General features: G+C 35.4%; 4 protein-coding genes across 4 annotated transcripts in view; 2 read left to right on the top strand and 2 right to left on the bottom strand.

Moving 5' to 3' along the window:
• The window catches only part of LOC145215564 (ubiquitin-ribosomal protein eS31 fusion protein), a 291245-nt gene extending 280967 nt beyond the window's left edge, over positions 1–10278 (bottom strand). Inside the window, exon 1 of the mRNA XM_080084279.1 lies at positions 10275–10278. The gene's annotated coding sequence lies outside the window, so the exon portion shown is untranslated. The remainder of the gene's footprint in view (positions 1–10274) is intronic.
• LOC145212911 (uncharacterized) lies at positions 276–13121 on the top strand. The gene is made up of 16 exons (XM_080081156.1): positions 276–388; positions 866–1014; positions 3857–4061; positions 4391–4579; positions 5141–5281; positions 5552–5719; positions 6287–6362; positions 6689–6810; positions 7051–7311; positions 7798–7946; positions 8275–8479; positions 9605–9793; positions 10951–11094; positions 11831–11998; positions 12141–12216; positions 12283–13121. Exons 1-16 carry the CDS (start codon positions 290–292, stop codon positions 12405–12407), a joined length of 2466 nt encoding a protein of 821 aa, XP_079937282.1. The 5' UTR covers positions 276–289; the 3' UTR covers positions 12408–13121.
• Positions 13122–13757: 636 nt separating this feature from the next.
• LOC145215553 (calcium-independent phospholipase A2-gamma-like) lies at positions 13758–19986 on the top strand. Its single transcript, XM_080084263.1, has 10 exons — positions 13758–15004; positions 15249–15413; positions 15740–15894; positions 16063–16224; positions 16613–16728; positions 17231–17342; positions 17491–17620; positions 17846–18044; positions 18599–18667; positions 19081–19986. Exons 1-10 carry the CDS (start codon positions 13979–13981, stop codon positions 19221–19223), a joined length of 2277 nt encoding a protein of 758 aa, XP_079940389.1. The 5' UTR covers positions 13758–13978; the 3' UTR covers positions 19224–19986.
• Positions 19987–20500: 514 nt separating this feature from the next.
• LOC145215559 (3-galactosyl-N-acetylglucosaminide 4-alpha-L-fucosyltransferase FUT3-like) lies at positions 20501–23486 on the bottom strand. Its single transcript, XM_080084270.1, has 3 exons — positions 23085–23486; positions 22385–22613; positions 20501–21545 (listed from the first exon to the last, which is right to left on the bottom strand). Exons 1-3 carry the CDS (start codon positions 23420–23422, stop codon positions 20883–20885), a joined length of 1230 nt encoding a protein of 409 aa, XP_079940396.1. The 5' UTR covers positions 23423–23486; the 3' UTR covers positions 20501–20882.
• Between the last annotated feature and the right edge of the window lie 725 nt (positions 23487–24211).

Consider the following 24211-nt stretch of genomic DNA (forward strand, 5'->3'; position numbering starts at 1 on the left):
GAACTTTCATACAGTCGTTTTTGCTAGTTGCAGTTAATGATTAACTTTATGAAAACGTGATTGCTTTGTGCACTTTGCAGCAAATTTCAACACATGTATTATATGCAGCAGTTGACTGCACTGAGAAACAGTCTCAAAAGTTAAATTACTCTGCTTTGGTTTACAAATAACAACTTTACATGTAGTTATTTTGCAGTGATACATCGTTTATGGTATAAATGTACAACACTTTTGTTTTTCCTTATTTAGGCAACCTAAAACTCATTTCTTATTATTTTTACTTACAGAGATGTCTTTTGATGTTATTGTATGTGGTGCAGGAGTCCAAGGGCTCTGGACTGCAAATTATTTGCTGCAGCAAGGAAAAAAGGTTCTTTTGTTAGAACAGGTTAGTGTTCGTTGTGCAATAAATGTTCAGCTTGTTTAGTGTTAAATTAATATTTTGGGGATCGCAAGTTTAGTCACTCTTTTAGCAAGCCCAAAGTTCCATACTCATGTACAGATAAACCCACTTAACATAGACAAAAACTTTATTTTTTGAGTAATAAATTGTCTGAACTTTATGATAATTAGGTCTTTGCTGTAATAGTAATTAAGTCGTAAATGTTATGTGATTTTGTTTTGCATGATTCTGTGCAAAGTTGTAATTTTACCATGTTCTTATTTTTTACCAGCATTGTCACAAGTAATATTTATTACAAGATAAGCCAATTTGAGAGATAGTATTTAAATTAGACCCACAAGGGTAATCATCATACAAAACTGTTTAAAATTTGATCTGTGTCATAAAACCAAAACAAGTAAAGCACTGAGCTGTCCTTGGGAATGTGTGATATAGCATTACTTAGTGTTGGTTTCTTTGTAGTTTCCATGGCCTCACAGTAGAGGGAGTTCTCATGGTGATTCAAGAATTACTCGTTACACTTACGCAACTTCTCATCACAGCAAGATGATGCCGGAAGCATTTAAAAAATGGGCAGAGTTGGAGAAAAAAGCAAAAACACAACTGTTTGTGTGAGTAAACATATTGAATTGTTTGATATGTTAAAACATGTAGACTACATTTACGTACCTAAAACTTTTAATAACTTCAGACCCTCTTTACAGCAATGTAGAGTATACTATATATATAAAGGAACGGTCCATCCAAAGCTTTGCCTAGGTCTTACAAAAACAAAAGTGTGTTTTAAGGGGCTGCTGATATTACATGTTGCTACAAATAATTTGCCAAACTTAACTGTGACTATCTGACATAGGTAACTGCCAATTAAAGACTCAGCTCAAGTGTGGAAAATATTTTCAATTCTGCAGACAGTAGTTATTGCAGTGGTACATTATAATGTACTGTGTATTTTGTTCAGGTTGTGTTTGTTGCAATCACCATTAGCTACAGTAACTTGCATCTGCGTCGTCAATACGAAACGTATTGTAATAAAAAAATATATACCATATTTAATTTTTGTACAATTCATCACCGGGTCATTCCATGTCAACTGCCCAGGCCAGTTAACCCACCCCCTCAGATTTTTATCAAATTTAAAATGTGAATGCAGCTAGTTACACTGATTTCAACAACAAATTTTTTTTTGAAAACTATCAATGTTTCACGAAGTTATGACTTTTTGAAAATATGTCAAAAATGTGATCACTGCAGCGACGCGCATCAATGATTTTTAAAATACTGTGTTTAAAATGTCATATTTTTTTCTAATTTGTATATTGTGGTCATTTTAGTAGGTTAGGTGAACCTGAAGGACTTTCTCAATCACCTCATTACAGTTTTTCATGTTTTTGAAATATGGGTCAGTAATTTAAGGGGGTTCAGTTTGGGGGTATGCGAATGTGCATTCATGCGTAACGACTCATATCTTGAAGAGCACACTAGCTACAAAGTTGAGTAATGGCTCAAATGAAAGCTCTGGCTGAGTACCTTACTTTGTTCTTAATTTTATGATGCTTCTCTGTAATTTGTTAAAGCAGGGTCATAATAAAACACTGATTCATTTTTCAGGTATTTTTGTGATTAAATGTTGATAAGATGCAAAAGTGTAGTGTAGGTGTGTTACTGGATACTGAATGCCACAAAAAGGCACATTCAACACAAAAACAAGGTATTTTACCAATTGCCTTTCTAACAGATGAAGAACAATTGCTTCTGAATATTCGAGTTGCTGCTGATAAGGGCAATGAATGTTGTTTGGAGAACGTATGTATTTTCCACAAGTACAATTACATTGGTCGGTACCCTTCCTTGCAGAAGAATTGTTGTGATCCTTTGGAAGTCCACACAAAACCAGTCAAAAACCGTAGTATACGTTCTATCACTTGGGAATGTTACCAAAAATATAAAAATTAAAATTTGAACATTGTACCGGGAAAAAAGGTGTGTGTCAACTGCAGTATAAGACTTAAAGAAACACTCTCTCAAAATGTATCATCAAATGAAGAAGCTTCGAGTTCGACTGACAGTGATATATATAACATTGCATCTACTGTTCAAGCAAACGAATCTTTCAGCAGGCTTAATGAAAGTTTACAGTGTGTTGAGGTGATTACCTGTGAAGTTGCATAGTGTGCCTTCAAGCAGTAAAATTTTCTATGGGAAAAGAAAATTATGTCAAATTCATGATGCCTTCATGCAAAGATGTCCAATTTTTTTTAATATCAGTGACATAGACCTATAGCAAGACCAACCTGGCACTAAAGATGAAGACAAAATGAAAATAAAATCTTTTGACAACATTATCTCTAAAATGAAAAAAATTAAGAACAGTGGCAGTACGATAGCAGAAAAAATACAAGTCCCCACAATGATACCCAAGTAACTGGTCAAGAGAAAAGACTACCTCAAACGGAAAATCACACCTTTTCACGGTACAATGTTTAAATTGTAATTTTTATATTTTTGTTAATATTCCCAAGTGGTAGCACGTATATTACGATTTTTGACTGGTTTGGTGTGGACTTGAAAAGGATCACAACACTTCTTCTGCAAGGAAGGGTACCAACCAATGTAATTGTACTTGTGGAAAATACATCCGTTCTCCAAACAACATTCATTACTCTTATCAGCAGCAACTCGAATATTCAGAAGCATATGCTCTTCATCTGTTAGAGAGTCAATTGGTAAAAAACCTTGTTTTTGTGTTGGATATGTCTTTTTGTGGCATTAAGTATCTAGTGAGACACCTACACTAAACTTTTGCATCTTAACAAATTTTAATCACAAATTAGGGCACATAAAGTGTAGATAATAGAAGCAGTATCACAAAAATATCCGAAAAATGAACCTGGGTTTTATTATGACCCTGCTTTAAACAAATTACAGAGAAGCATCATAAAATTAAGAACAAGGAAAGTACTCAGCAAGAGCTTTCATTTGAGCCATTACTCAACTTTGTAGCTAGTGTGCTCTTCAAGATATGAGCTTTTAAAGTTGTCGTTACGCATGAATGCACATTCACATACCCCCAAACTGAACCCCTTTAAATTACTGACCCATATTTCAAAAACATGAAAAACTGTAATGAGGTGATTGAGAATGTCCTTAAGGTTCACCTAACCTACTAAAATGACCACAATATACAAATTAGAAAAAAATATGACATTTTAAACACAGTATTTTAAAAATCATTGATGCGCGTCGCTGCAGTGATCACATTTTTGACATATTTTCAAAAAGTCATAACTTCGTGAAACATTGATAGTTTTCAAAAAAAAATTTTTTGTTGAAATCAGTGTAACTAGCTGCATGGACATATGAAATTTGAAGAAAATCTGAGAGGGTGGGTTAACTTTTGCCATTTTTCTGGGACGTTTGACATGGAATGACCCCACCATGATTTTTTGTTTTCAGCAATTGTGGGTTGCTGGCGATTGGAGACCAAAATAAAGTTGACACTGTGCTAAAAATTTTAAAAGAAGGACAAATTCCCCACGATTGTCTTTCTGCTTTAGATATAAAACAGAAGTTTCCGGATTTAGATTCTGGTGATTTAATAGGTGTTTTGGAGAAGACTGCTGGTGTTTTGAAAGCCAAGCACTGTCTTTTTGCTTTGCAGGTAATGATTGTGTTTGTATGTTATGGTGTACTAGTCTGTAAAACTGTTTCGAAACATAACTATTATTACTCTGCATGGTATACACAAGACAAATTATGCCATTTTTGCAAAAATTTATAGCTGATGCTAAGCACAAAAATTTATAGCTGATGCTAAGCACAAAACATATACTCATCTGTGCAAATCTTTTATTTTGTTTTCGAAACAAAAATATCAATTTCTCTCATTTGGAAGGCATCAGTAATTTCCATCTTAATCATTTACAATCACCCATTAAAAATTTGACATAAAAATGCTCGAGAGTAAAGGCAATTGTAAATATTTTTAAGGAAGCATTTCTGAAAGATGGTGGGAGCTTTCAAGATTGCGAAAAAGTGCTGTCCATCCAACCGGTCCACTACACCTTGGTAAAAGTTGCCACCAACAAGAGTACTTACTCAGCTAAGTCTGTGGTGCTGACATGTGGCTCTTGGATTAACAATTTGCTTAAACCTCTTGATATAACCCTCCCTATTAAGGTAAATTTTACAAAAAAAGTTAATCTTATTCATTAGATTTTACCTCATACATATATATATATATATATATATATATATATATATATATATACACTGGTTCTCAAACTGTGCGCCACAAAGTTGTTTGTTTGTTTTACAATTTGGTTGGTTGTACTTTTCCAGTTTTGTTTATTTAAATGTTTAATTTTGTGCCATATATAATAATAAACATTTGGGTTTCACAAAAAACATTGGTCAGTTTAAAAGTTTTGTATTTCGTCACTGCTGGATCTTTATTGAGCCTAAAATTTAAACACTTGTGATGAAGGTTTTTAAAGTGTACGATTTCGGTTTTCTCGCTGTCATAGTTATAGCATCAGAAACAGTAATAGCTTATGTGCAGCATCGAATCCAATTCAAAAATTCCTGGGCAATTTGTATCAACTAACGAAAAAAATGTGATGTATCCTGATTACTTCCTCTATTTTTTTGTATCAATGTAGGTTTTAGCAAGCGCACAACACAATAATATTTTTTTAATTTTTAATCATTTAAAAATGTTTACACTTGCTTAATTTTTAGCCAACCAGGGTTGAATCAGTTTATTGGAAAGCAAAAAACCCAAAACGGTTGCAAGCTGATAGTGGATTTCCTGCAACTATTTTGTATGGCAAAAGTCATATCTATTCGACACCAATCATTGAATATCCAGGTTTGATGAAGGTAACTATCTGGTGTTACAAACATTTTTTCTTTCAGGTATAACAGCAAATTCTATTTAAGATGATTTTCAATCAGTTCGACATTTTTTTGCTGGTTTTGTAACCAGGAAAATTTAATTTCATTTGAACGATTTTTTTTGCATATTTTTAAATTGTTCCCTTTTACTTTCTAAAAGTAGGGGTCTGAAACTTAAATGATTGCTTTTATTACTCAAATACAAACAGATCTACAGATTAAAGTAGGGCTTTACTTTTTTAAATTTTAATTTAGGTTTCTTGTCATTTTGGTGTGGTGACTGACCCTGACAGGAGAGATGCATTAAGGGAAAAAACATTGCAAGTTGCTGAAAGTCATCGTGAGACTTTGACAAATATTGTGGAAACAAACTACCCAGGACTTCACCCAGAGCCAGCAATTGTTGAAAGCTGCATTTATTCGGTTTGTTGGTTGCCTTTTTGGCTGAACCTTTTTTAATGTTTCAACAACCCTAATGTGAAGATTGTATTGTAAGAATCCAGTTCATTATACTTATAAGAACCACATATTTCATTGTTAGGTATCACTTTGACAATTTGTTTTACATTTAAAGAAAACAAAATCAATCATTTCTTCTCTACTTTTAATGCTTTTTACTTTGAACCAAAATCCTTAAACTTGTTGCTTGGTGGATAAAGACTACAATGAACCTTTTTCTTTATTGGTTCAAATTTGTTTAAACATAAAGTCATTCATCCTTGTGAATTGAAGCCAAATATATTTTGGCTATTATGCGGCATCATCCGTATCTTATTCAAAGAGAAACATTCTATTTGAATAAGATACCTTCTTTCAGTGCCTAATAATTAATTAGAACTGAACATGTTTTATGTGTTGAATGTAAAAATTGCATACATAAGAGTATGCAGTCAAAAACTTGACACTTTTGCACTGTTTGTTGTAATTCTACTTTTGCACAAGTAGAACTTGCTTTTGTGATGAGACTATGTAAATCTCTTTCACCATTAGAAAACACCAGATGAGGACTTTATATTGGATCGGCATCCTGTTTTTAAAAACATTATTATTGGCGCTGGATTTTCAGGTATGCTCAATGTATATCACAAAACAAAATCATGTAAAAAGGGTGCAAAACCTGCAGTTCAATTCTTCATATGCAACTTTAAGTTAAATTTCTTTGAACAATATGTGTTATTAAGTTACCACGTAGTATTCTCGTCCATTGATATATAGTGTATAAATCGCTAAAAGGTGCTTTATGTTAATATACCCTCTTATGATAAATGCAGTTTATGTGTGTAAAATAGAACCAGCTTTAAACAAATTTCTGCTCAATTGTTTGCTCTTTTTAATCAACTGTTTTAAGGGGATTTTTTAATTAGACTTTTTGGCACATTTCACAATTCTTAGGTCATGGTTTCAAGATGTCACCGGTCATCGGAAGGATTTTAGGTGATCTTGCACTTAATCGAACACCTCCATATCCGATGCACCACTTTTCCATGTCAAGATTTAGACACAAATCATCACTTTAGGCCTATTTTACTCTTTTTTGTGTTGGTTTGTAATATTTTGACGTGAAAGTTTTGTCAAATAAACAAATCATCGGAAAAAAGGTCATTAGTAAAAAAAAACTTTTATTTCAAAAAATATATATGTCGATAAACTGTTTTAACAGTAATTCATGTAAACATTGTTTATACTTTTTTTTGTACAATTTCGTATTTCTGTGTGCAGTTATTGTGTTTTATGTTTTGAATGTTACTTCCTAGGTTCTCCTTTTTACCAAATTATTTTTACTAATTTTCACGCTCTGCTTTTTGTCTTGTGTGTATACTGATCAAGTACAGGGTCAAAAGGTGATTTACGTATTAACTTTCCAATTTTGCAATACTATTACTAATGTCTTCAGGTTTTCTGTTAAATCAGTAGGTATGATTTATGAAGTAATTGTTTGTGGTTCTGGAATTGTTGGTCTATGGACAGCTCATTACATTGCAGAACAGAAGAAGGATGTTTTGCTGTTAGAACAGGTTAACTTTTGGCACAAAATAATAATTTTGTTGATAAAAAAACTGCTATAGTTACATTTAAGTTGGTTGTTGTATAAAGGAAATTTACATTAATAAATTAAACTACATTGCTTTGCCAGCTGACAGAGTCAACCCAAAATATAGTAACCAGCTTATGTGCAGTAATACATGTATTTTTTAAACAAACAACTATGAATAATCCTCATGATGAAAATAGAGGGCATGAGCATTTGCCAAAATGCTTGAACTATAAAGCATGTCGCTTTTTATGTCTATTTGGGCCATTATTTTCTCCAACTTATAAATAATCTATTCTAATGAAAAAAGAATCTCTTATGTCAACATACTTAAATTTAGCAAAAACCGACTACAGATAATCAAGACAAAATGGTTTGATTTAACACTTATTGGATTTCTTGTTTTTCCTGTTGGTCTTCAACATTTATACACTTTAATGTTGTACACCTTGTCACATTTGCTGTTTAGTTTCCATTTGGTCATGACAAGGGCAGCTCACATGGCCCTTCCAGGGTGTTTCGTTCCGCCTACCCTACTGAACATCATGGAGATATGATGCCAGAGTCCACAAAAATGTGGCACAAATTGGAAAAGAAAGTGAATGATACACTTATCGCGTAAGAGGATGTAATGTAATTTACAGATTGTTGATGGCTTACAACATTGCCAGATTTTTTTAGATTACCATGTTGAACCCCAAATCACAAAAAAACTGCCTCACACAGCCTTACGAAAATTAGATTGTCTTCAATTTCTCAAAAAATATTAAACACATTTTGAACACTCTTAATTTTTTTGCCAGACATGCTTATTCTGGGTTTTAGCTTGTTCCAAGATTGTGCACAAGTATTTTTAAAGCATCTAAAAGACCTATCATACAGTCCATAAACTATTTTAAAGGTAAAATATTTTAAAGTAATTAATTTAAAAGAAAAATGAATCTAGACCTTGCCAGTATCTGGAAATGGCATCTGATGAAGTATTGGACCAGAGTATTAGCTCCCTCAACAAAATCAAAGTGCCTCATGCGGCACTGGAACCAGATGAAATTTCAGAGAAGTTTCCTGGTTTATCATCAGGAAATTTCAGAGGTTTATTGGATCATTCAGGAGGAGTTTTACATTCTGACAAATGCCTGAAAGCTGTAAAGGTAAGGATGAACACAGGGGAATGGTTGTTTAAAATAAAAGTTATGCCTGTGTATTATTAGCTGACAATGACTTTTTTCATTTAATTGCCTAGACCAGTAGTTCCCAAGTGTTTTCAACGAGTTCCTCTCTTAACAATTAAAACAGTTTTGATCGTTGCAAATATACATAGTATAAACCATACAAAGGTCATTTAAAATTGGGTCTTTTATCAACTTCACAGGTACTATCCCCTGGGCTTGAGTGTCTATTTTCAAAGCGCATGTAAAAAATAAAGTTAATTTTCCCCTCGAGACTTAACATTCCTCCCCAGTTGAAAACCACTGGCCTAGACCATGGAGTTGCAACCTGCCTTCCAACTGTGGCCAGTTCCAAGTGATTTAAACCTGCCTTCCAACTCATGGCCAGTTCAAGTGATTAAAACAATTTGATTTTTGATTCTGAGCAAGTTAACTTATCTTGTTCTATTTTCTTCAGCAATCCAACAAAATATGGCTAGAAGCAATGGCAAATTAGCAGTTGTTAAAGCATTTTTGCTTTGCAACAAAGTAAAGTCAACTTGTGTTATATAAAAATGCTTCTTTCTATTTTTTCACAGTTGTATTTTGTCATTCAATTTTAAGTTGGTACATCCCTGACCTTTGGATTAGAAATAACCAGTAGTGGTACACTGTTGTATCATACATTCAACAACAGTGTTCAATGCAAGTTTCCTCTCAGGGGAAAACTCAATGTATAAAAAAGTTGAGTTGTATGTTTTGTTTCATGACTTTCTTTCTATGCTAGGACCCAACGTGAGTGGTTGCAACTATTTCAAGTACAAATTTGTACCTCAGTTAACACACAGGACCCCAAACTGGGACATTTTTGCCCTTCTGGGGGAAATTAAATATATATTCAAATTTTTTCATACTATTTAATGTGGATTTCCTTCAAGGAATTGACATTGCATTCAAATGATTTGTTTTACTTTAACATGGCGTTCTTTCCATGCTAGGACCCAGAAACAGTGGTTGAAACTACACATTCCAAATATGTATTTGTACCCCAGTTAATGCACAGGCCCGAAAATGGAAACTTTCTTTTCACAGATTTAAAATGGAAACTAAACACTTACTCGTTTTCAGGATTCTTTACTGTCTTTGGGTGGAACTGTTCACTACAATGAAAAAGTAACTAAAATAATACCGGTCAATAACAAGCTGGTGAAGGTGCGGACCAACAAAGCTCTGTATGTCAGTGTCTCTGTGGTATTAGCATGTGGATCTTGGATCAATGCCTTAACTACTGATTTGCATTTGACTCTTCCTGTTCATGTAAGATTTAGATGTTGCTATGATTTTCTTGGGTTGATATGCTTGGTTATAGAGCAGGGGCTTGCAACATACGGCCTGCAGGCCACAGTCTGGCCCGCCAAGCTATGTAGTGTGGCCCCCACCAACACACTGATTAAGATAAAAAATGCACTTCTTCTGAAAATTTAGCAAAACTTTTTATTAGTTTTTGGTAAATCTCTTAAGTTGCTATACTATACATAACAAATATATTCTAAATTAGCGTTTTCCAACCGGTGGATCATACAGCAGTTATAACAAGTAGCCTACTTTGCCTAATGTGACCTAACAATTCCCTTTGTCTAGTAAACAATTGCTTTGTTGCAAAAGCCAGTGTTGCGCTGAAACTCTGTAAGTTGTAGAAATTAAATTTATTGATGCTTTTGGAAGAATTTTGTATTGATTGTGCACATGGAAAAAAGTTATGTGGCCTTGGCTTGAGGACCAAAATTGGTTATACAGCCCACCGACGAAAAATGTTGCACACCCCTGTTATAGAGTAACCTTATTTAATCGGGACCTATATGAAATTTCCCTGTTTTTGATGCTTGGTGCTCGGCCAATCAGTTGCACATACTGACCTGAGCATTAAATGTGCATATTTATGCCCATGTGTAAGAAACTAGTATTCGAAAGGTTATTTAAGAAAAAAAATGATTGTTTTATTAAATGCGTCATATGTTGGAATAACACACATTTCTGGGGTTTGTACAACATACACTTTTTGTAACAAATTTGTCATTCAACTGGTGTAATGCTAAACAAAATACTAGTTGTTGTTTCCAAGAACATTACACCAGTTGAACGTCAAATTTGTTAAATATGCAACCTGGTGGACGAAACGCCTGTTGAGTATTTACAACATACACTGCCGGTGACGTAAGGGACCTTGAAAAGCTACAAAACCAGAGTGGAATTAGGAATGTTTGTGACATCACAATGCACCAACATTCCCAGCCAAGCACCAAGCATTACCATGAGATGCTCAGTGCTCAACCAAACAATACATTTACAGTTTTGGCACATCCCTACTAAATAGAAAGCAAAACAAGCATAAACTTTTAATGTATTAAAAAAATAGGGGTGGAATAAACTGCCTAGGTTAAGATCCTAACTACAAAATATATTCTTTGTTTCAGCCTATGGAAATAGATGTTGTATACTGGAAAGCAAAAGATCCAGCATTATATGATGGATCCCATTTTCCAACTACCTTTTTTGTTCTATCGGATAACTCCAGAGTCTACACAACTCCAATTATTGAACACCCAGGCCTGATGAAGGTTGGTTTATACATGCCAGTTTAATAGGGTTGTACCTAACTGTAGGAAACATGTTCCAATTTTTCAGCTGACTAGAAGAATAAATAAAACAGTAAATATTGCCTTTGATTTCCTACGTAACTTATTTTAAAACAACCAAGCTTTTATGAAATTACAATAAATAAATAACTATAATAAAAAAGACTCTGGTTGATTTAGTTTAAAAGAAAACATGGCACAATAATTGCAATAGAACAGCTTCGTAGCATCACCATGTTGGAATATTGTTAGAAAGGTCATTCGCTTTCAGAAAAAGACTGATCTCTTGAGTTGGTGGTTAGTAATTCCACCTTATGTTAACAATTTTCTTTTTTCTAAGTTTGTTTTTGGCCACTTGCTAAGCAAGGAACTTGAAAGAAAACAGATGTGTTGAACTAAAGTGAAGTCACCAACTTAAAGTCTAAAAGATCAAACAAAACATTATTTAACAAACTTAAAGAAAGCAACACCATGACACTAGACTCAGTATAAGATAAAACAGTAATGCAATGTCGTCCTTCCGAGAATAAGACTGTAACAAACAGTTGGTGCAGATGTTATGTAACTGAGTTTAAAGTGTTTATAATTACTACTACCTAAACATCAAATACCACAAAAAACTATTTTGTTTCTCCCAATGGTTACATATGTTAAAAGTTCAAAAAAGAGTGTTCCCTACCCAAACTTCTGAAAAACAATAGGATTTTATGATTTATAGGTTTGTTTTCATGATGGCGTGATCATTGATCATGCACACAGAAATGACCCAAATGACGAAAAGACAAAAAAGAAGAAACATAACTTGCAAGCATTGACCGAAATAGTCAAGAAGCATTATCCAAATCTTATACCAAATCCTATTGTTGACCACAGTTGCATATACAGTGTAGGTTTGGTTGAAAGTGATTGGAATCTGTTTTTAATGCAAAGTGTGAAATGTTTTGAGGGTAGATGAAGCCCTGTTCTATAATAATACGCTGTTTGTTTTCTACAAGTGTGTTTAATTTTACCATGTTGTATGTGTATAGATGACTCCAGACAAAGATTTTATTATTGACCATTATTCAATTTACAAAAACATTTTAATTGGAACTGGATTTTCAGGTAATTGTAACCACTGTTTAACTCCATTTTTATCACAACAAAAAATGTGTTTTTTTGTTTTAATAGGACATGGCTTTAAACTATCTCCAGTTGCAGGAAAGATGCTTGGACAATTGGCATTGTTTCAACAACCTTCATACCCTATGCACCATTTTTCCATTGCAAGATTTTCAAAGAAAGCTTCACTGTAATGTTGTAACTTTTTTGTGTGTTGCATAAATTATTACCCCGAACAAAGTTTTTAATTTCGTTTTTCTATTTGACTGACCTGCGCAAATTGTATCACTGGCTTTACCTAGTCTTTTTGTGCATCAATTAATTACTATTATTTATCTATTTTTGAAAGGCATATCCTTTTTAACAAAAACTGGTGCAGTTGAAAATCAGATGTGTTTTTCCTTTTCCTGCTTTTACTCATTTTAACTACTTATTTAGCATTTTAAACCAGCTAAAATGGCTTTAGCTTAGAAAATGTTAGTTTTTAGTATTTGTATTAAAGTCGTCCAGTATTTGTTTTGTTTTTTGTTCATTCTTCAATAGCAAAGTTGGTAACATAACAGTGTAGCAACGTGTATTTTATATTTTTGTGTATTTTTATTTTAGCGGCCACATCAGACAAGTCCAGGCAATTTTGTCTTTCCTTTAAAGTCTAGCGGCCTTAGATTTCGTTAATCGTAAAAACTTTTCTTGTAGCCCCCTTCGTTGTGTAGTAATTGTTTCGGTGCGACACCCACTTTGGTCTGAGCTACAATAACGCGTTGTCGCTTGGCTATATATTTGAGTTTGCTAATTCAAGAATTTACTTATACTTACTTACTAAAACACTCACTTACTTAGATCGCCAACGTACCTTACGTTAGTTGTAGTTTATAAATTTTGTTTAATAAACCTTGTTTTAGGTCCTAGTTGTTATTAGTCAGGTGTCGTTCAGAGTTTTATTTTTGGAGTCAGATCGCGCATTTGCAGCAATCGGCCAAATTTCTTTTTATTTGCCACAACAGCATTCGCACCCGATATAACGCATTATAGCGAATGTTTGGTGTCGCCTAAGATATGTATTAAAATCGTCCGAAATTTTGCTCACGCAAAAATGGTTTCGGTTTCGATGCGATCTAAATGGAATGTTTGACAAAAAAACTGGTGCGTAAACCGTTTCTTTTCCGCGTAGATCACAAAATCTTTGAAAATAAGCAAAAGCTACCAAAGCGTGAATCAGCGAAAGGAGTAATGTGTGTGCTTGATGACCCTAGTGAAATAATACTATTTGGAATTTGCAAATGACAATCGCATTATTATGACAAAGTGCTTCAGCCCCTCCAAATATGTGGAAATACCAGTGGTCCCGACTCAGTCATGGATTACGCGTGACCGAGAGTAACCCTAAAGTGGGCGTCAGATCAGCTGACCTCTTGATTCTTGATACGCTTGACTGATTTCTAGAGTTGTAAATACAAATCGCTTGTTTGGCGACAAAGTTTTTGTTTTATTTAAATCGTTTATTTATGCTGTTGGTTATCTTGTTCTAAAGGTTTAAACAACATTTTTGTAGCTAAAAAACGTCTGATTTTGTAGCTTGTTTTAGTCAAACTGGTTTAGTGTTTTTAGACCAGGAAATATCGTTAATTTGGGTAAAAAGAAGAGATATATACGTCTTAGAAAAATTATATCACAAATGGTTTAGCTCGTTTGAAATAGGGTAAATAGTTTCATATGTTTTTGTATTGAATAGATTGTGTGTGTATTTTATTATATTGTCCATGAAATGGTTGTTGCAACTTTGCCCTGTACATATGTGTATTCATTTCAAACCTTAAAAGTGTACAACTCCTGCAAAAAGCCAAGAAAATGCCTGGGTTCAACTGGTCACCTGTTTACAAGAGGTTCAAGGACTCATAAACAAAGCACTGGACGACACCAGGTGATCAGTTCCATTAAAGAAAGACTCAAATTCAACCCATTTCAAACCAAAAACATATTTGCCTCAATCAAAACAGTTTACTTACAAGTTAAGGTAAAGTGCCATCAGCGAGTGCAGTCTTTTTATCTGATTCCAGTTCATTTATCGCACACAAGATCCACAATGTATGGTGCTGTATCCCACATACTTCCCAGTAGTTCTAAAAGTATGTGGTCCAAGATTCAGCATCCATGGAACTTGTTGCAAGCCGGCACTGTCAAGAGAAAAAAGCTGACCCTACAAAACAGTGACACGCAGCAAGGACCACTAGTTTATTTCTCATCATCTCAATTGGAAAAACCACAAAATAACATCGAAAATGGACACAATGGTCAAACATCCGATGATGATAATTGTGATGGGGGGAGTAAGGATAAAGATAGTAAAAAACTTACTGACAAGATGGACTACCGCAATTCTAAGTTAGAAGATATTGATGAAAGTAAAGTGTCTCATTCCCAGTATGATTTCCTCATACAAAGAATAGAGAACACACCATCTAGTGAAGAAAATGCTGGGTCACTGCTGTCTTCAGTGAAGCAGTTTGTAGAGATGCCAGTTAATAGTTTTTTCAGTTTTATTTCTCAGACAAACCTGTTGGACAAACCAGAAAATGGTACTGCATCCTCCAATGACCAAAACCCTAAAGAGGAAAAAGGGTTAAGTGTACAAATCAATAAAAACGAAGAAGAATCCCCTGCTCCTGTATCTTTGCTGGATAGCCTATACAAGTTTATACCCTACATATCGACGCCAGGAAATTCTAAAGGCAATGAAAAGTTAAATGAAAAAAAGCTTGACGAGGCTCATAAAGAGGCATTACGAATTCAGGTACCATTTTTTAAATGGATTATGGAAATGTTGCAGACAGTGCACACTGTTTTGGCCTATAAGGTCTCAGTGCAGCTGGTGACTAGAGATAGGTCATATTGGCTAGTGTAGCCAAAGGCACTTCGTTACACCTTTTTATGTTTTTCTATCAAGTGTTAAAACAGTGAACTGCTTTTTCCATGTTGATTGGTGTTTTTTATGTAAATATTACAGTAGTTTACCAATGCTGCTTGTTTTTGCGCAGAGACAAAAAGACAGGATTGCTCAAAAAGTTGAAATAAACAACCGGACTCGCCAGTTGATACAGAGTATCAGGGATGCAAATAGCATGTCCACGATCTGCCAAAATGTTGATGATCTGAAAAATCATTTGCTTCAATTTCCTGATACAAGAATTACAGCTGTGAAGGTTTGAGGAAAAGCATTTTCAATATCCTACCTCAATTGCAGCAGCTAGTTAAAGCAGTGTTTACTTAGAATTATTAGAAATTCGTTTGTGTTATTAATTTACTATCAAAGCTGTAAACAAATTTTGCTATACCTGGGTTTAATAGTTGTTCTTTTATTTATGCCCAGCTAAGTTTAATTACTGATTTTGACTTGGAAGGTCGAGTAAACACATTGTAGCAGGGAGATGTACATGTATTATAGTTATGAGATTTACCATTTATATTAGTTGCTAAAAGTATGCTTAGCCAGTACTGTGTGCATCTTTAACTGTTTGTGTTATTTTAGCAAAACGCCATTCGAGAGATAACCCACATCTACAGAACCACACTTGACAAAGACATACTACCCACGCTAAGAATGACCCTTGCCCTACTCGGGTCTGTTGATCCACCAAAGCAGCGAGGAATTAGAGTTTTGTGCATTGATGGTGGTGGTTGCAGGTATTTGCTTTAAAATAGTACAACAATGACAACATGTCCTAAAAATACATAAAGGATTAAATTCCAGTTAATGCAAAAATTTCTTTTCCATTATTAGAGTGAAAGTACCCTGTATTTTTAGGCCACATAGGAGCACTGTCTTCTTTATTTGAACAACATTTTTTGCAGGGGTATTCTGTCTTTGGAAATATTTCGCCGAATGATGGAATTAAGTGGAAAGCAAATTCATGAAATGTTTGACTACATTTGCGGGGTCAGCACCGGTGCAATTCTAGCTTTTTTGCTCGGAATAAAGCGAATTCCAATTGAAGACATTGAGTCCATCTACAGGTTCCAAAATTGTTTGTGATTTTTAACTGACTTAGCTTTCTATGTAAATGTGATAAGCCAGAACTGCAAATATTACATTAAGTCTATGCAGGCATGTATGGTTGGGTATAGGTTTTTTTTTATATGGAACATGCCTTTCATGAAGTGAACAGGTGCTAATGACCCTTGTTTTGTGTTTATTTGTTAACCTATTATTCTAAATCATTTAATAACTTTTGGTTGAGCACCAAGCATGACATTTAATGTTTAAATAAAAAATGACTACAAAAAGTCTATTCTTGGCACTTATGAGCTAATTTTACAGTATGTTGCTATGATGCAATGAGTGGGTTTATTGACAGTTAAATGAAGGTCTGTGCCTCTCATAAAATTTCAACGTTGTTTCCAGGCAACTTGGTTCGGAGGTTTTTAATCAAAGTCGACTTGTTGGAACTGGCAAACTTATGGTATCACATGCTTACTACAACACTGAAACTTTGCAGAAAATCTTATGCACAGTGTTTGGTAGGTACCTTATTTTTTTCTATGTTGTTATATGTGCCTTTATGCACCGACTGCAATATTATGATTACAAGCAAATTATGATTAACTGCAGCAGACAGTACACACTATTTTGACCTATATGATCTTAAGAGAATGTCCATGTGAGGTAATGTAGCTACCTTAGGGCACTCCAGCTTACCATGTATTGGATTGATGTGTTTTTTTTTTGTATTGATTAACCAAGCTATACTGTTCCAACCTACAAGGTCTCATTAGTGCAGCTGGGGACAAGAGATAGGCTATCTTGGCTAGTGTAGCCATCCAATGGCCATCCAGTTTGTTGGGAGCAGCAGACTAAAAAGCAATGCTTTGCCTATTCTGTTCGATGCCATAACTTGGCAGCAACCACAGAGGAAATCGGCTCAGCAACTTTTTGCGATCTGAAACAGTGTGCACTGTCTGCAGCTTGCCATTTATTGGCTTAATGCTTTCAAACCAAGTAATGTTTTTGTATTTTGATTAGGTGATAAGTTGTTGATTGAAACTGCTGCACATGAAGATGCACCAAAGTGCAGCGCTGTATCAACTTTGGTTAACAGAATGATGCTTAAACCATATGTGTGGAGAAATTACAGGTAGCCATTATACACTGTATGTAACCTAAGCAAACAGAATTATAAGGTTCCAAACAAATGGTTTGGCATGTAGACCACTTTTATGGTTTCAAACAAGTGCATTTTACCACACCATAATACCTTTACTGTAGTTACTTTATTGTTATAGTATTGTTCCTGGTACAAGACTTACCCACTGGCCTGGTACTTGTCGGGGAAAATTATGGGAGGCTCTACGTGCTTCATCAGCTGCCCCTGGTTATTTCGAAGAGTTTAAGAAACACCACAATATTCACCAGGTGACTCACATGTCTTAATATTTCAAATGTAAAAATGTATTGTCTTTGTCAAACCCATAAAATGTTTGGTTTTCTAACCATTAACCAGCATACAGATGCGTTTTTTTTTCATTCTTTGGTTTGCATTTGTAGATACCTTCCTTAATTGTTATGTACACTGAAAGCATACATTTCAAAATTCCTTGTATTTATGCACAAAAACTAGTAAACATTTTGTTATTAAAGGATGGTGGCTTATTGACAAACAATCCAACTGGTGTTGCATTAAATGAATGCAGTCTCTTGTGGCCAAACTCACCTATACAGTGTGTGGTGTCTGTTGGAACTGGACGTTACGAGCCAAATGTTGGTCCGACCAGCGATCAATTTTTGACACTAAAAGACAAATTGCTGAAAGTTGTGGACAGTGCAACAAGTGTATCAGGTGACAATTCGTTAGGTTACAGTTATAATTGAATTAAATTTCCAGTGGCGGTATAATTTTTTTTAAACATTCGTTTGAATGGTGTTTTGTTAAAGAAGGTTTTGATGGGATATCTTTGTCAATGAAATTGTCGGTGTACACATACCAACTGAAAAAAGTGGATTAATACACTGTCGCACGAATAGTAAAACACTAGCTGAATACAGTAAAACGAGTGCATATTCTTCCTTTAGCTTTCTGTAGAGAAATATTTTTCTTTTGGTAATGAGATCGCTACCAAACATATATACTATAGTTGATAACCCAATACCTACTCTATTATTTATGACAAAAAATCCCCAAATTAAACTTGGAAATATGGTTGAAATCGGCTGGCTCGCGACTGCTATGTCCTATGTGCAAAGCTTGATTTCGCATAATGTGGCGTTTATCAATATACCTGCTTTGTGTATTGTTTACTTTTGTGATGCAAAAACTTCCGGGAAGGCCTTTGCTATGCAATTATAGTGATGTGCTGCTTATCTCTGTCTCAGTAAAGTTGTTTTTATTTTCAGAGGTTCACACAGTCATGTACGATCTGCTACCGGATGGCACCTACTTCCGGTTCAACCCATTTATACGAGGTAAGATAAAGCCGTTCCCGACTATTTCCATCGAAGCTAGTTTATTGCCGTTTAAGTTGCATATGTGGAGGATTTATAACACGGTGCAACGCATTGCGTCTTACCGATTAGGCAACATATTTTACCAGTAAAGTATTGTTACGTCAAACATTTGTGACGTCATAAATTGTTACGTCATCATACAATGTTACGTCATATGACTGTGACGTCACATCTCAGACATGTCCGCTAGAGCATTTATTCTTCTACTGTAATAACCTATGGAAAAATACGTCATTCATATGCAACGTCATATAAGCATGACGCCATGACTCGAGCACCAAGAAGCAAATATGATTGTATGGTATTCACAAACACTGTAGTTTTTCCAATTATAATTAAAAAGACTTAAATCTAAACATGCAATCATGTAGAGCCACTTCAGCTGGACGATTTCGAACCAGACAAACTGGATATGTTGGTTGAGGACGCACGTGATTACATCGACAAAAACGACTACAAGTTTCGCGCCTGCGTAAATACCTTGGGTAGTGGTAAGGCGATGTTTGCCAGGTGACGATCTGCACGTCGCATTGTCGAGCAATAGAAATCATACGTACGCGGGATGTTCTTCGCTGCCTCATCATCTGCAGTGTCTATGTTTTGCAATTCATTTTAGGTTTCTTACTAGATGTTTACGTTTTAGCCCATAGACTATTGGCTCTAATGGTACATGTACAAAGTTTTTGAGATTATTTTCTTTCTTAGTTGTTGCTTGTCTGTTCTGTTGTTTAACCTATTAGTCCGTTACTTTGTAAGGAGACGGACGACAAAATTTGTTCGAGATGCTAGTTGGATTAGCGCCTGGGTTCTGGTCCTATTTTGTCATCTTGTCTGGTGCGATTGAAAGACCCATTATTGACTTGCACACTCATTGTCCATTCTATTTGTTTGTGCAAACAAACATCAAATCTGAAGTTCTACTGTTTTTGGCAATACATCTCAGTCGCAATGCAGCAAGCATTTGCGCGTTAAGAGTAATCAATTAAAAAGAAAACCCGCTGGACCTAATAGCACGTTGTATTTGGTTAGTTACTATCTACATGTAAGTTATCAGCAATTTGCAAAGTGCCGTGATCTTTTGGTCTGTTTTAAGTCTTGTTGGTTTAAATTGTAGGTGTTTTATGTTTTTCCCAGTTTGTCAGCGTTTGTTACCCTTTTTGCACTGTGCATAGAAATCTTAAATAATAATTTCTTTACTTTTGTCATTTTGTCGTACACTGAAATACAGCGCCGCAGGTGTGGTTGCTTGTTCTTCTAATACAAAAATAACACTCTTTGATGGCCTTTCATACTTTATCGCGGCTTTGTAGTTAATTCACAATGTACACTTACTTTTATGCTAAACCTAACCCCCTCGCTGTGACATGTTCTGTGGAAACAGCCCTAATTACAAAATAGCCTAATGCGAAAATTTTTAGGGATGGGCCAAAACTGCAACTGTTCTGTTTGGTCAAGCACCGAGCATCTCACGTTCGGTGAATTGTGACGTCACAAACATTCCCAACTCCACTCTAGTTTTATAGCTTTACGAGGTCCCTTACGTAACCAGTGGTGTATTAAACTGTACAGACCCGGAAGATAGGCGCATTTCCACCATGCAACGAATTTAAACAACAATCATTTTTGTTCTTGAGTACCGTTATGAAGTATAAACACTAGTTTTGTATGTTTGCATGGCATGAATATACAAACTTAATACTCTGGTCAGTTTGTGCAACTGCTCGGCTGAGCACCGAGTAACAAAAACAGCGATACTCAGTACCGAGTACTCGGGTTCTGGCTCGGCTCGGCCCATCCCTATTATTTATTGGAGGCAGAAAGAAAATCCGTTTTTTATGACCTTTGAAACCAGTGTTTGCGAGGAGGTCAGGTCTAAAACGTGTTAGATTTGGACGTGATTCGGGGTTGTGTAACGGTTAAATTGCACAGTTTTTGTATGTTTTAAACGCTTGTCGAATGCAAAAGGTCGCGCAAAAATTAGGAAATTGAAGGAAGTCTCAAACTAAAAATTTTGGCAAGCACTCGTGTAAATTGTTAAATCAAAGCAAAAGGTACGATTGTAGTAGAAGCACGCCATGTATTTTAGACCCATCAACCTTATAAAGCTTATCATGTCATCGAAGGCTGCAATACTTTACTTGTAGCAAGTTGCGACTACGCTAGCAGTCATTGCTTACCATGCAGCCCAACCTAGGATGGCATATTTTAAGTTTTTAAGCCACGATTGTTTTGTTTCGTAACATACATTTGGATTTGACAATACAAACTCATCATACAGCGAATTTATGGACTTCGACTCAGTGTTCTGTAAAAACTTTTCACACATCGAAATCGGCCTTGTTTGCGGCTCAATGTTAGGGTACTTTTTCCGAATCATACAAATCATATTTTCGTCGGTCATGTTCTCGTCTTCCCTCCAGCGGAAATATTCACGATATGCTAAATCATGCTTGTCAAGGTACTGAAGGTATTCAACCAGCTTGGCGGGGCTTTCGAAGTCCTCTACGTGAATAAATGAGTCAATAGGTGCAACACGGAGTACGTCGATTTTGGTTGGACCCCAAATAACTGGGACAGCGCCGTTCAACAATGCAGTTTCCCAAAACTTTTCAGTTATGTAGTCCTTACAGTGCCAGGCGTTTTCAAAAGTCATGTAAAACTTGTGTTCGCTGACTGTTTGGGCAATAGCGTTTCCGTCTCCCCTCGGCAGTAGGTGCTGGTTTCCAAAGCACTTCCCAATACGCGTGAAGTTAAGACCAGCTTCTATTAGCTTTTGTGAGTATTTGAAACGCATCCTAGCGCCTTTTGACTTGTCGCAGTTGCTCACAAACCAGATCTGGTAAAATAGGTTTATGTCACTCAACTTTCAAAGGGATGATTTAGTTTCAATTTTGTTTTGCACCCGTTAAATGAAAAAAACATAACATGAAATGCACAAATAAATAAACTATCCTTTTGAAATTTTGCATTAAATGCGAATAACGTTTATTAGAACATAAAAAACCTACCATACGTCCTTTTTTTCGAGAAAGTGTCCTCAGTTTTGATAAAAATTATTTGTCATCTGAGGACATTGACGAAGGCCTAAATTTGCGTTCTTACTTTTCATAACTTAATTATGTAAATTTTGTACATTCTTTTTAAAAAACAGGTAAATGCATCATCGGCGCAACCTTATTCAATTAAGATAATTAATCAATGCAATTTTTAGGAAGTTGCCTAAACCTCTGTACTGTTGAACTACAGTAATTATAAATATCTGAAAAATATTCATTAAAATACCCACTAGTATTTTTGGTGACAAACATAAGGTAGGTCTGTTTAAAATACATCTACGTAGGCCTACAGATGATAACGACCATTACTATTATTTAAAATAAAATTTGTTCACATACGTATCCAGGCATAGGGCTTTCAATGGGTTTACCGCTGAGCCTGCGCAGCTCGCTGTCGTGGGTTCGAATCCCACTGCAGGCTAGATTTTTCTTGGTGACCGACTGATTCGGTATTACGCCTTTAATAGGCCAGGCGTAATGTGATTTATATATGAGCGTGCCGTGATCGCTGTCTCCATAGACGCTTTAGGGTTTATCCCAGTTATGAATTTGTGTTACCAGGCAGTTTGTTCGTTATCAAATATTTTGTCTAGTACAACCCAAAATACCAACACATTACCGCTAACTTGGTTTTTGCTGCCATGATTTCATCAACCGCTTTCTGGCCTCTTGAAACATGGTTCATCAGGTTGCCACGGTAACCGTAACCGCCATAAACATCAGCATCCAGTCGATATGTGAAAGTCCAATTAAAAAATCCCCTCTCAATATGTGTTAGGTCGATGTTCTCAGCAAGTAACATGGCAGGGTTTTCAGCTGACCACCACACAAAAACTTGGTTAGGATTCCTGCACAAGTTCAAATAACAAACTGACCTCGGATGATTAAAATAAAGCAAAGAACGTATTTAAATCCATGTTTACCAAAATAACTGTGACAAAAATTATCGACCAGTATTATTTCTTTCTTTTTTCGATTTGTTATGGTTGAGTGCACAATGCGAAAATGTTAATAAAGCTAGCCCTGCTACAAATTGCAGGGTTTTGAAGGCTCATTGTTATTGTTTTTAATCGTTGTTCACATATTTTGTCCACGTTATACTTTAAGTCCTGATTCCAACTATGTCTTAATTATAGCAACTAATTAATTGTAACTTATTTGTGATGGTAACTGTTCATACTTTGATGTATTTTGACCAAGCATATACAGTAAACGTTGAAACACAACACTACAAACTTAGTCCAATGGAATCAGCTAATAGCTAATAACATTTTATAGTTAACTAAAACATAGGTCAATTTGAGAAATGTTGTTCTTACCGGTAATTTTTCCATGGCATCATTTCGTGATTGACAACTGTGTAATGAAAAAGTACAATGTCCGCTTGCTTCAACTGAGAACGGTCATTGGTCACTACACACTCGCCCCATTTGGTGCCATCAGGACGCGTGTACCCCTTTTGACCCCATGGGGATCCCCAGTATAAGATAAGGGGGTGCTCCTTTGAGGACAAACGTATTTTGCTGCTGAGCCGGGTGATAGGCTTGTCTTGTCTTGTAGCTATGTGCGAGATTAATGTCCTTTGTAAACTGAGATAAATCACAAATAGCAGAACCAACAGAACAATTATGAAACGCTTTTTCAGCTTGAGTGACATCGGCTAGAAAATGAATGAATTGTTTTCTTAAAACTTGCGCTTAGAATAACTTCGCTCGACAACAAATAATGTCGTGCCGTTTATTAAGCACGTGAAAAATGTACACAAAACCCGAAATCATTCATTGGGCTATACATGGTGTGTTTTTGTCATTTTTCATGTCGATATTCAGGGGATGAGAAACACAATGATATACGCCCTTGGACATTTGTTTTAGGCTCACTATTTTTACCCCAACATTTCGATTATCCGAGCAGTTCTATACAATTTGGTGGCTTTAGGTCTAAAACTGGTACTGCAGCATTGGACGTTATCATATGCTCAGGTCCCATTGCACAGTTGAAAGAAAACGTTTTGTATCACAGAGTAGTGCACAATTACCACAAAGAGACGTGTTTTTAGCAATGCAAATTCTTCGCTAATTCAGTATAAACGTCATATCACCACATTTGTCAAAACAATCAAACAACGTTATTTAGGTGCTAACAACGGTGTAGCTGCAGCGCGTTCAGTTATATACCGCGGCCGCGCAGGTATTTCCGCCTTGGTGATTGTGTCTCAACCAAGCTAAATGCAATCAAATTCGGACAATACATCTATACAATTGATACAACCCATCACCCAATCATCCTAACTGTTACGAAACTTCCTTATTTTTGTCTATCATAAAACCTTACCTGTATCAATCAAGCAACCGCCTTACATAACTACAAAAGCGCACCAATTACTGCTTCAGTTCAGTGTATTTTTACTGCTAAATTCTACTGCAAAGCTAAATTTATCCTTATT

This window comes from Phallusia mammillata, chromosome 2, assembly GCF_965637545.1.
Source record: "Phallusia mammillata chromosome 2, kaPhaMamm4.hap1.1, whole genome shotgun sequence".
Classification (NCBI taxonomy): domain Eukaryota; kingdom Metazoa; phylum Chordata; class Ascidiacea; order Phlebobranchia; family Ascidiidae; genus Phallusia; species Phallusia mammillata.